Source organism: Pan troglodytes, chromosome 8, assembly GCF_028858775.2.
Source record: "Pan troglodytes isolate AG18354 chromosome 8, NHGRI_mPanTro3-v2.0_pri, whole genome shotgun sequence".
In the NCBI taxonomy this organism is placed as follows: Eukaryota; Metazoa; Chordata; class Mammalia; order Primates; family Hominidae; genus Pan; species Pan troglodytes.
The window spans coordinates 139,705,079-139,718,532 of record NC_072406.2 but is presented as its reverse complement, the minus strand read 5'-3'; the positions used below and the strand labels follow the sequence as shown (position 1 = coordinate 139,718,532).

The 13,454-nt window shown below is 42.0% G+C and overlaps 1 protein-coding gene across 1 annotated transcript; it reads right to left on the bottom strand.

The window, feature by feature from the left end:
• Window positions 1-8,794: 8,794 nt before the first annotated feature.
• Window positions 8,795-13,029, bottom strand: NPS (neuropeptide S). The gene is made up of 3 exons (XM_001141427.5): window positions 12,962-13,029; window positions 12,768-12,849; window positions 8,795-9,873 (listed from the first exon to the last, which is right to left on the bottom strand). The coding sequence occupies exons 1-3, from the start codon at window positions 12,967-12,969 to the stop codon at window positions 9,694-9,696; spliced, it is 270 nt and encodes an 89-aa protein (XP_001141427.4). The 5' UTR covers window positions 12,970-13,029; the 3' UTR covers window positions 8,795-9,693.
• Between the last annotated feature and the right edge of the window lie 425 nt (window positions 13,030-13,454).

The following is a 13,454-nucleotide window of genomic DNA, read 5'->3' as shown; positions in this document are numbered from 1 at the left end:
TATATAAAAAAAAGTATGTGTGTGTGCACACAAGCATAGTCCCACCCATATCACACAGGTATCTGAACGCATGAGGATCGTTCTCTATGGGAAGAGAGATAGGGGTTACATTTTTACTTCTTTGTCCTTTCTTAGTGTAAATTTTCTAACTGTACAACTTTTAAATTTACAGTAAGAGTCATTAATACAACTGCCTTTATTTAAGAAAAAAACTACGTAATCTTTTTATGAGAAAAGATTGTGACTTTCACTGGGGAGTTCCTGTGACGTTGGTCTCGCTGTGTGCCACTTTTACCATATTAGTGTTCCAGAAATAAAGAGCACCCAAATTAGGACAAACAGAGGCTATACATTTAGAACTTCCATGGCAAGGGTCGGGCATCATCACTTGCATTTGGCAGAGGCCTGAAGGCAAGCGAGGAGCTGGAAAGTTTCATAGTGAAAAAAGGAATGGCTTCCAGTATGATATGCTGGCAGGGTGTTGGTGTGGGGAAACTGGAGGTGGAGTCATGTAAAGTAAGACGTCGTATGTGATTGGTTGGAGAACATATTTGGCTTTTTCTGCTGGTTCTGAGTTGGAAGTTGGGGGCGGGGGGTGGGAATTAGGAATGCTGGCAGTCATTGACCATGTCCTGGCTGTTCTGAGCCCATTACTGCAGTGATTGGCTTCCTGAACTGGCTGCTGCAGCCTTGTGGGTGTGCATCGTTGTACATGGTCTGACCATTGCCCGTTTGTATATTCATCTCTCAATGCACTGCAATTAATTTACATTATTGGCCACATCATTTCTAAAAAATATAGAATTCTTCCCTTGGGACTCAGCCATACCAGCATCTATATTAGCTTAGCAATATACTCAGAATAATATCTAATCTATATTTCCATTATCGGCAAGTATTATCTGCCTCTATTCTTTACTGATTTAGTTTATAAATATGAGTTATATAGCCAACTTTCGATTCAGCATTAAACTGGAATGTTCATAACGCCCCTGCTGTGGCTGGCTGCCATTTGTGGAGCACTCACGTGGGATCAAGCACTGGGTTGAGTGCACAGCGTGTACTATTTATCTTATCTCTCACTACAGCCCCACTGGGATGTCACTGAGTTCCATTTTACAGATGAGGAAACTGAGGCTTGGAGAGGTCCAGGAACATGGCCACAGTCATGGACCTTGTTAAGTGGAATGCCATTTTAGCTCGGCTATGTCTGACTGTAAAGCCGGAGCTTATAAATCCCAGGAAATGTGAGACCGCGTAAAATGATTTGACCACACATCCGACATCCGGCCTGGGTTACCAAATCCCAGAGAAGCCTGGGAGAGAATGCAATGCACCAGCTCTGAGCTGCAGATCTTTCTTCTTAAAGACTGTAAAGGAGTCTTAACCCATAATTCTTTTATATACCTGGAGAGTTTCCATCATGGTTGCAGGAAGCAGGATTCTAGCTAGTGTCATCCTTTGGCAGTGACCGTAATTCATTTTGATAATTACTAACCTGCTTGCCCAAGGATGCACGGAGTCCCATCGTGGACAGGGGAACAAGAGTTACAAACCCCCCGCAGGCTGTCTTCTTCAGTAAAACTTTTAGTGCATTTACTGTTGTAGATGGCAAGACACCACAGATCCATTCTTTACAGAAGAGTTACCTTACCACGTTATATCAGTGTTTACCAAGTGCGTGGGCAGCTTCTTTATAATTTCATAATTTTCTATTTGAACTGGATCCAGTCATTTTCTAATTGCTCCTTTGTTCTTTCCCATGGGAATACATTTCACCATGTGAAATATATCTTGAAAATTTCTAAGACATCTTCGTTTCCCCTCACTGTGTCCTTTTTGCCATTTCTATTTACTTACTCTCCACCCTGTCTCTCCTACAATCAAATGCAGCCAACTTTTCTTCACCAGCCTGTGCCATTCAAAAATGTTGGGACACTCAAGTAAGATAAAGGCTTCAGACACTGGGCTGGGGACATGTTCATATACTGGAGTCAGACTGCCTGGGTTCCCAACTTGGCTTTACTGCTCACAAGCTACATGACCCTGGGCAGAGAACTTAATCTCTTTGCACCTAATGGCTTATCTGTGAAATGGGGCTAACAAGAGTATCTACCTAACAGGTATTTTGTTGTATTTTTAGAGTTGTTATGGAAATTGAATGAAACCTTATGTAAACTCTTCAGCCAGTGACTGGCACATAGTAGGACTCCAATAACTCAATTATTTATATGTGTTTAGGCCCTAAAAGAATCTAAGTCTGAGCCTCAAGGTTGTTCTACAGCACACAGAGACACAGACAAACCCTATGAAGGAGAAGCTTGCTTTCATGTGTGATATGGCTTGGCCGTGTCCCCACCCAAATCTCATCTTGAATTGTAGTTCCCATAATCCCCATGTGTTGTGGGAGGGACCTGGTGGAGAAAATTGAATCATGGGGACGGTTTTTCCCATCCTGTTCTCATGATAGTGAGTTAGTTCTCACGAGATCTGACGGTTTTATAAGGGTCTTCCCCCTTCACTGTGCATTCATTCTCCTTCCTGCTGCCCTGTGAAGAAGGACATGTTTGCTTCCCCTTCTGCCATAATTGTAAGTTTCCTAAGGCCCCCCCAGCCATGCTGAACTGTGAGTCAATTAACACTCTTACCTTTATGAATTGCTCAAACTCTGGTATGTCTTTATTAGCAGTGTAATAACAGGCTAATATAATGCATATACTTGTGGTTTAACACTTCACAGGTTCTTTTTTGCAGATGTTGCTCACATACTACTCAAATTTGGTATGGATCTCACTTCTTAGGGCTCTGTTCCAGCATGGGATGGTCCTCTCCCATAGCTGAGGTGGCCACTCATAATGTCAGTGCTGGACAGACTCCACAGTGCCCCCTCCATGGTCCCTATGTCCTTGCGTTCATTCTCTTGTATAAGCCCCTCCTCTTGAGTGTGGGCAGGACTAGTGACTTGATTTTAGCCATTAGAATACAGCAAAGGTGATGAGACGTCACATTCATGATGATGTTACCTAAGATTGCAGCACCCCTTTTGCTAGAAGATTCTCCCCCATGGTGGTATTGATGAAGCTGGCAGCCACGGTGGGTACCTATGTGGCAAAGAACTGATGGCAGCCTCTAGGAACCAAGGTGACCTTCTGCCAACAGCCAGCAAAAAAACTGAGGCACTCAGGCTTTAAGCCACAGAGAAATGAGTGCTGCCAACGATCACATGAGTTTGGAAGCAAAATTTCCCCCCAACTGAGCCTCGAGATTATACTGTGGGTAGTTGGACATCACAGATCACAGGGCACCAGCTTTGAAGCCAGGCAGACCTGCCACTTACCAGATATGTGACCACAAGAAAATCACTGCATCTCTGTAAGCTTTGGTTTCCTTGTCTGCACACAGGACTAAAAACATCCTAGTGCCCCTCACATGGCTGTGGAGGGGCAAATGAGACACTATGTGGAAAGCACTTGGTAGAAACTTCAGACCTGTCAAGTAGAAGCTAGGTGAACATTGAATAGCAGCCTGTTTGTACCCACATGTTGAGTCTCACTTATCTCCTTGGGTTAGATTCCTTGGCAAAGTTTCTCCATAGAGGGCATTAGCTGGATTTAAAACTTGATAGGCAGATGTCAGCCAGGTAGGTGCCAACCAGAGGCTCAGACACACTCTAAACAATGCACAGTGCAAGATGGAACTCACAGGCGCAAGGCCCAGCAGGTGGAACGATCCTGCAGGACTTGGTCTTGGTCTTTGTTATTCTGGAGAGAGATATTTATGCTGCATGGGCTGCATCTGTGGCTCCATCATGGTTTGCGCTCCAGGAGAGGCATCTTGCCTTTCATCTCCCTCTGTGTAAGGCAAGCATGAGAATGACCTTGCAAGCTGGGGACAAACACTGAGCTGGTGGAGTCAACTGCTCAGAAAAGTTGCACACTTGGCTTGGGGGAAGGTGGCACTGGGAGAAGCTGACAGTGTGCACAGCCCACATGAAGAGGAGAAGCACAGGTGAGAGTCCATCCCAGACAGCCCCGAGAGAGCCATCACGGTCAACCAAAAGGCCATCTTTACCCCATAAAGGAGAAGTCAAGACAAAATCTTCCACCAACAGAGAAGCCTGCCTATTTCCTCACCATGTGAGTGTGTCTGAATATTAACAACGAGGAGTTCAGGAGGGAAAGAGTGGAGAGGAGGCTCCTGGATGCTCACTGTTATTTTCAGATGGGACAAAAGGAGAGATGAGAATATTGAGTGTAGGAACAGGCCTTTAATATCAAATTGCCATATTCTCAGCCTTACTGCATGTGGGAGATGAAATCTAATTGTTTTCAGATTTTCCTTCCCTAAAATGTTGATCTTTTACTGCAAGTACTCAAAGATGAATGGGAATGAATGTTTGGGGTAGAAATTTTATAGTAGACCTCTTTGTTTGTTTTTTAAGGATTTAGCATTAGAAATAAATAGCCAACAGAAAAAAATGAGAGGAGCACCCTAAAAAGTCAGGTACAAGAGTAGAAATCTTAATTATTTTATTTTTTTGCTTGAGCTTTAACCCACAGACTTTCCATCCATACTCATGTGTATTAGTCAGAGTTCTCTAGAGGAACAGAACTAATATATATACATGAATTTATTAAGTATTAACTCACAGGATAACAAGGTCCCACAACAGGCTGTCTGCAAGCTAAGGAGCAAACAGAGCCAGTCCAAGTCCCAAAACTGAAAAGTCTGATGTTCAAGGGCAGGAAGCATCCAGCACAGGGGAAAGATGCAGGCTGGGAGGCCAGGCCACTCTGTCCTTCACATTTTTCTTCCTGTTTTATATTCTAGTCGCGCTGGCATCTGACTAGATGGTGCCCACCCAGGTTAAGGGTGGGTCTGCCTTTCCCAGCCCACCGACTAAAATGTTAATCTCCTTTGGCAGCACCCTCACAGACACACCCAGGGTCAATACTTTGTATCCTTCAATCCAATCAAGTTGACACTCAGTATTAACCATCACAACATGCATCCCTCCAAAAAATAATGGGGGATATTTCTATGATAATCTCAGTAGATATTTGTGAGAACAAAACGTTCCTCATTCGCACATGAAAAATAATCCAGGGGCATGACATTCTAGCCTCAAAACCATTTTCAGACTGTGGGCCAGGAATCTGCTCTACTGTCCCAAATCCCCTCAGCACCTTGGAGAGCAGCCGCGTTCCTGTCCCAGGGTCCTGATCCAATCCAGGGCTTCACTTCACATCGCCGCTTAATTACTTCTCAGGGCAGAATCGCAAAGCAGGCAAGCAAGGAGAGAATTCTTGTTGCTGGATGTCATTCACACCACGAATCACTCCTACTTTTATTGAAACCTGCTAGGTGTGTATTTTCGTTTTCACTCTTAGGAATTTATGAAAACCAAAAATACATTTGATGATGTCATTTCTTTGCTTAAAAACCCTCCAGTGGTTTCCTCTTTCACTCAGAGGAAAAACAAAAGTCCTGCAAGGCCACACAGAAGCCCTCCTACCTGTAAGGTGCCATCTCTCTCCACCCTCACCCTGCTCACTCCAAGCCAGGAAACTGGGATTCTCGCAGTTCTCAGTGATCCCTTACCTGAGCGCTGAATCAGAAATCGCATCCCCATCACCACCTCACAATACTGCAGCTCCCCCTTCCTTGCTGTTTCTCCTTATCACCATCTGAAATACTATGTACACCCACACATATATATACACACAGATATAGGATTATATATTAAATATATATTCTTATTTTCTCTAACTCCATCATGCCATCCCACCCCAATAATTGTGCTCTATTTTCTTCACTGCTGTATTCCCAGTACCGAGAACACAGAAGGTGCTCAATATTTGTCAAACAAATAAATTAATTAGTAAATGAACAATCTTCAGATGTAAGTAATACAGGCCCCATTTTAAGGGTGATTAAGCTTGGGGCTCAAAAGGATTCTAGAAGCTAGAGCAAGGTGGCACCACTGAGTGAACAAGGACCCCAGGATTCAAGTACAGTTCATGTGGCCCAGTGCCTTTGGTATCTGGCCTCCTAAGCTTCCCTTTGCACTCCTCTCCTCCACACCAGCATTCTCTCTCTCCAGGTATCCATGGCCCTCATGAGTTCTTTTCTTTCCTTTCCAATAAAATCTCTCCAGACAGAACATGAAGATCAATCACATTCAGATAGAGTTGGCCAAAATTGACTAAAAGATTATTCATCCCTTGGGATGCTTGCAGTCCAAGGGCTTCCAAAGCTTTGCCCGATGCATCCAAATCTCAAGGTGAAATTCAGGCCCCCAGCAGCACCCCTGGCGTTGGACGGTAGAGGGTCACCAGGGCCCTCTCTCATCACTGCCCCTGTCACCCCAAGCCACTTTCCTCCTTGCCAATGCAGCCTTGAGAGCAGGCCTTGCTTTTAAACGCTTTATTCCTAAAACTTTAGCAAGAGGTGCAATTTTTCTTCGGAAAGAAAATACTCCTTCCTACCAGCTTTTCATCTGCTATGATTTTTGGAGTGCAAATAGTTTTTCATAGGCCTCTTTCCCCCTGACGTTAAAATGATATTTTAGCTCTAGAAGAGGGAAGTGAATTTTTCCAATTATGTTTTTGGTGTTTTATTGTTCCAGCCAATCCATATAAATGCAAATAATAGAAAATTAGGAAGATTCTCCTGAAATAGCAATCTTTTCTGTACACAAGATGCCCCATTTACACCACACTTACCATGAGCTTATTAATGAAGTAACTTGTTTTCTACTCCGCAGGAGTAAATAACGCCTATCAGCCTATCTAATTCGCTTCCCTGCCAATAACGTTAGGCAGATAAGAAATGCCAATTTCCCTGACAAGCTTCTGTCAGATTTTGCACATTTTATTGGAAGTACTTTGCATGTTACCCTTGAAACCTCACGGTGCTGCAGAGCCCTTTGCCGCATTTGCAGATGCTCCAAGAGAACTCCAGTTTCAGGGCCGAGGGTAAGGAGAGTGGTGCTGCCACTGGCTGATGGCTTAGATTCTTAAAGTCACCTCATAGGAACAAAGGCAGAGGCCATAGCGGCAGAAAACCGAGAGACACAGGATTGCCTGAGTACTTCACTGCATCTGTGTCCACATACATATAGAGAAGTGGGAAACGGAATGATTGTTTGGGGTTAAAAAAGAATTAAAGGTACATCCACTTCAAAGGGTTTTGTTTGTTTCTGATTTCAAATATTTCTTTAAAATCTCAATGACTTCAGCCACTTGTGTGGCCACCAAGCAGGAGGTAACTGGATATCATTAATGGATAAGGGAAATGCCTTCAGATCCTACTCCAACACCTGGAGCACTGCTGGGCTGATCTCTCATTTCAACACCTGCACAGAATTCTCCCACCTGCCCCACTCCACACACCCTGGGAACAGAGACAGGGGCCACGGTGCTGCTGAAGGGATGGCAGTGGGCTGGTATGACCTGTTATGCGGCCGCTGGTGGGGGAAGATGCCAGGGCCACTGCTAATGTGACCATGACCGAGAAAGGACCAGGCCCATGAGCAGATGAGGGAGCAGCAAAGGAGCAGGTGGAGGACACCCATCCTGAGCTACCTCTTCCTCTCCCAGTGATGCCCGCGCCCTGCATCCCCACCTGCTTGCCCTCGCAGATGCCCAAAGGCCATGTTTGCATCAAGACTCAAGCCCATGACTTTGAATCTAGAAAATCAGCCCATAGCTGCCCCTTCTGGTGTGTGTTCCTGTGAGTGTGTGTGTCTTTAGGGGAACACTGATGTGAAGGAGGTGATCTTAGAAAGAAAATATGAATTTGTTTAAGCAGACTTTCTAAAAAGTATTGAAGGGTATATCTGGCTTTCCTATACATGGAATATCTGCTGAAAGAAGGACCAGACCGGAAGGCCACGTGTGTCCTTTTGGATCCAGGGAACAGTGAGGGTGCAGTGGGTGATGCAGCAGAATGAGCAATGTCCTCCTCTTCTTGCTCTCTCATACCCCTTCTTAGGGGTCTGCCCTGCCACAGCTCATGCTGTAGTCACACACACATGACCCTGTCTGCATCTCTGGCTTCTGCAGAGAGAACCAGGAGTGGATTCCTGACCCCAAAGGGAAATCAAAGATGCTGGCCCAGGGGAGGTGCTGGGCCTGATGTTGTGAGGCCCTACAGAGCAACAAAAAGCCCCAGGTGGATGGAAGTTATTGGAGAGCAGAAACAAAGGTCTTGCAGACTATCCGGTTTGCAGGGAAGAAAACGTAGCTAGAAGGGCGCAAAGGACCCCGGAGGGCAGGGATGCTGCCTGATGGCTTCTACTTCTACCAAGCTCCTCTGTGCTTCCCAAAATGTGTTTCCCTGAAGTTCCCTGATCCTTAAAATAAATGCTGCTTCCCATAACTTGTATTTGCATGATCTATGTTACTTCACCCCCCAATACTTAGGATGAATCTGTGTAACAAGAGCAAAATAAGCATACACCACAACCATGAAACCACTTGTTTTCGTAGAAGTCAGCAACAAATCACAGAAGACCTTTAGGGGCCTCTGTTTCTTTTGGTGGGCACTTGGCACATCACCAACAATATGGCATGTGTAAAGACTGCTTTGTGTAGAAACCGATTTGTTTGTGTGAACCTAGCTGATTACTGTGAGATGAGACCAGCTCACCATGAGTACTGTTTTCTGAAGACTGTGTTTCTATCTGAAGCTGATGACTAAGGACAGGTCATCCTAAGGCTTCCACTGCCCCCAGTCTAGGAGCTGTGTGTGGCTTACAGCGAACACCCTTAGTGTGCTGCAGAATCCAATATGTGTGAACAGATTTATTAACATTATGCATTTGAAATAACACATCAACCAATGTCGCATTATCCTTTTAAAAAAGCAGTGTCAGGAGTTTCAATGCAAAGAGTGGGCAGTCTTTCCTGGAAGGACGGGAGAAAGGAGAGGGCATTAATCAGCATAGTTTGGGGAACAGGTTTCCAAATGGCTGCCCTGACAACACAGGGCACTCTCAGTCTCTCTGTTGTTGTTTTTACTGGCAGCATTTCTGTGCTTAAAGATTTTAAAAGGCAACAAATTTCCAAGACAAGACAACAAAACAACACCCTATAGCTAATATATTTGGAATAGGAAAAGGGAGACAAGAATTACATCTAGAGTGCTCCAGGGATGTTTGTTCTTGGTATCAATTAATTAATCAATTGATACAGCTGTACCATTCACCTTAATTTTGGTTAACTTGACAAGCCCCTTAGAAACAGAAATAGCACATCCCCCCACCCCAAGAATTGGGCCTGTTAAGTCATTTGAGAAAACGGTATTAAAAAGAAAAACAAATATCACAGTATTCGTGTTATGATATTATAGGCAGGAAAAAAAAAATCATACTATCGTGATGACTGTCAACATGCTCATGCTTTCCGGCCAAGTTAAAACCAAAGCAAAAGTGTCCATCCCATTCAGGAAAAAGTTACTAATGGACCACATAAATTGTTTTTTCTCTCACAAGTGGAAGTTTGAGACAGGTTTGAGACATGTTTATATTTTTTTCTTTTTTTACTCAATTTACTCTGTACCAGTCAGGAGAGGAAAGATATTTGAGAATAGAGAGCATGCCAACACTCAATGATAAAGAGACGATGGACTTTGAGTACGTCAGTCACACTCTACAGTTAGATTAATTCCCCGAGTCCTTTGCACACTTAGTCATGATTTTGCTCTTCGAAAGGAAGTTTTTTTCATCCCTGTGCCAACTCCATTGCGAAAGGACCTTTTCACAAACATCTTCTCCAAAATTGGCTTTAGAAAAGCTAGTTCTTTGCTCCTGTCCAATCTGGTTGGGTAGCTGTTCAGCAGAATGAGAAAGTAATCAGATTTTCCAGACACCTGGCAATTCAGATGGGTGAGGAGAAAGAGAATACAGCCTTAGGGTTAAAAGTGTATTTCAACCGTAACAATTTTCAAAATCTTATGGCGATAAATCCAATATATCAATCATCTTAAAGGCAGAAGTTTTGCTAAAACACAATATCTACTTTATCTAGATACAAAATATTATTTGGGGTGATCTACCCACTTGTCTAATTTTTACACTACTTATATACTTGCTGCTATTCCATATTTACATCATGCACTACACATAAGTTATCTTGTTGCTGTTATTTTAAAAAGAATTAATATTTCAAGCAGCACTAATTAGCCCTGGGAATTGTTTTTGAAATTCACTTAGAAAAACAACCCATGAGGATCAGAGTCTAGGTGTCAATCAGAACCACTTTTCTCCTGGGGCCTGTCCTGGGCCATTTGCCAAGTTTCCCCATAAGGATGTCTTGATACTTGAACAATAGCATCTTCAACTTCTGACTTTAGTTCAGGTCCTCATCACTGGCTCGAGGCCTGGATAGTGTAGGAGAGTGTAGGGCACTTAGTGGTGGAAGAAATAGATCTGCAATCTTAGAGTTCAAACTGGCCTTCAGGAACCTGAAGTTCAACCCCATATTTTGCAGATAAAAAACTAAGTACAAGACCAAAGGTGCATGCCCCGTGTGACAGGGCTGGAGATTCCAAGAGGCAGCTCTGACCCAGGGCTTGGGTACGAATCATCAACACTTGTCGTGTTTTCCCTCTTGCATGGTTTCAGAGGAATTATAACACACTGATAAGATGCTAATACAAATTTCACCAATAATGCAAAGCACAGATTTATCCATGATCTGTGTGCTGCTTGCATTATGGGCATCATCTTGTCCTACTCCTGAACAAAGCTCTGTGAAGTAGATACTATTATTTTCAAGGCATCTGACTCTAAGTTTAGGTTTCTCAACTATACTAGAACTACAAGAGGAAAAGGAAACTGAGTGCTTTTATTATCAATAAAGAGACATACTACAAGGTAAAACTCATACTTTTTTTTCTATCTTGGTGCCGGAAAACAAGTGTGGTCTCAGGTTACTGTTTGAAAGTTGAAACGGGGCCAGAGTGCATAAAGCGTTCCCTGTATTTCTTCACCCACGTGTGGGTGGTTTACTGAAGATTCAGTGCATCCCAGACAAATCATTCCCACTGGCCTCTGGGGAAAAAAAATGGGCTTTCCCCCCCCGCCTTTTTCATCTCAGAGAGTTTGGTCAGAGAATTTCAGAAATATTGGTCATGAGAAAACCAATCAAACACTCTTAGTCGGACATCCACTATGTGTTTTTCCGTGTGCTAACAGAAGAAATCTAAACATGATAGAGAGAATGCCTTCTATTTAAAATCCCCAGCAGGGAAGGGCCTCTGAGTCATTGCAGGAAGGGAAGCAAGCCAGTTCTTTCCAGAAATACTCATGATGCCACCTTTCTACTGCAAAAGGAATGTATCAGTTCTGGTTATGAGATTCCTGAAACATCCCTAAAAAGATACTGATGCACTTTGCTGATCGTCGGAGGCAGCCCTTGCCAGGGCAGACTCATTAACATAATAAGATTGTATATTTGCCTGGTTAATGGACTCAGTGATGTTCGCAACAAATATTATAAAAGCCTATGTGTCGTCTGCCTGCATAATCATTCACCCTCAGCAATCAAATTGGCGTGAATAGCATCCACGCTCTTACTACGGAACTAGGTAATAACAAGAACAAAACTGTCACGTGCAAAAATAGAAATAAGGAAAACGCAGTGAAAGGAGAAACATTTCATTTATGGACAAGGAAGTCTCATAAGTATTTTAGAACAAAGTACATTCTTAATTTCTTTTAAAAAAGCTACAGAGAGGAGCCTGTTATTCAACAGAAATGTCATGAGTAAACCTTTGGGGAAAGAACAGAAAGTAATTAGGAAGGCACTTGAGAAAATATACCAGTATATGGATTGTGACTCATCAGCTTGATCAATGTGGTGTCTTATAGAATTGATGACTAAATTAGTGTTGAATGCTCACAGGAGGAAACCAAAAAAAAGAAGCTATATTAAATAAACAAGAAATAGAAAAATGACAGATGCAAAGATTAGTGAAAAGGCCAATAATATAAATAACTAGATCATTATGTTCAGACATATATTTATCATTTAGGATTTATGCGACATCCGTTTATCCTAAAAGTAGTTTCATAAATCACATTGATTTCAGTAATTATAGTGTGACAGGTTACGTTTTAGTGAAAAAAGTTCAAGTTCAAAATGCCGTCAATGACAAAAGATATTTTAAAATTATAAACAAAATATTGACATAAAGACAACTGAAATATTATGTAGAAATAGTATTAAATATTCCAAAGAAAGTTATTTATTTTCTGAATGTCTTGAGCAGTTCAATGAACATAGGAGTTCAATCAATATTCTCTAATAAATATATGAATTAATATTTTATGTGATATTTTATTTAGATCTAACGTTTTATCTATATTCTGCATCTGAAAAAATTAAACTGTTTTTGAAAAATGACCACTTTATTTTTAATATAATTTCCATGGTTAAGTGTTCACTTTGATTATGAATGAATGCATGTGGAATAAATAAATTGTCATTGGCAAAAAAATTACTTCAGATTGAGATGAATATTTCCCTTTGCAGGAGCCAACCCTAAATAATTCAAAACAAATTTGAATATAGTCCAGTGTTACTTGTCACACAAATATTTTCTTTTACTAATGTCATCAATCTGCTGACTTTTTCCCATTGAGAACTCTAAAATAAAGGAAATTACTTTTCTGTCACATATTCCTTGAAAGTATTTGGAATTTACATAATTTACCATTCTAGTCATCTATTTAAGTATCTACAATGGAGGCAAATCCTTACCTTAGAAGACGGAACTGGAAAACACCAAAACACATGCATTGTGGACAGCGACAGAACTAGGATGAGATTGAGTTTTAATGAGCTGCAAAGTAGAAAAAAAGCACAATCAAGATTTAGTCTCAAGTAGGCAAGAATAAGTAAAACAGCATAAGAAAATGCAACATTTTTCTTTGCAGAAAAACGTAGCCTTTTACCTAATCATTTTGGACTTCCCAAAATCTGTAAAGATAGGTGGTTTTATTGCCAAATTTCTCACAGTTACTGTCAGACCCTCATTGGGTGGCCCTTTTATACCAGAAAAGTTCGGGAGTAAAAATGTCATCTCATCCCTCCTATATGACTAATTGTTCTGGCTGTGGCCTTTTGTTCTTGTTAAGTAAGAAAAGGACATAACATATGGGCATTGTCATTGAGCTGCCAATGATCGACTTCATTTAAAGTTTGCCATTAAGAATGTCCTTCAAAACCATTGTCTTCAAGACTGCATCATTGTGGCATGGGTGGCCAGAGGTCTCAAAAGGAAACAAAAGGTTTTTTTAGCTTAGAATTTAAACCTTTAAGAAGGATGACATTCTTTCCTTGAATGTCCCAGACATTATGTTTCAGAAACTAACACAAAAGAAATACTTACAGGAATAAAGAACATCTACCCAGCTGGGCGCGGTGGCTCACACCTGTAATCCTAGC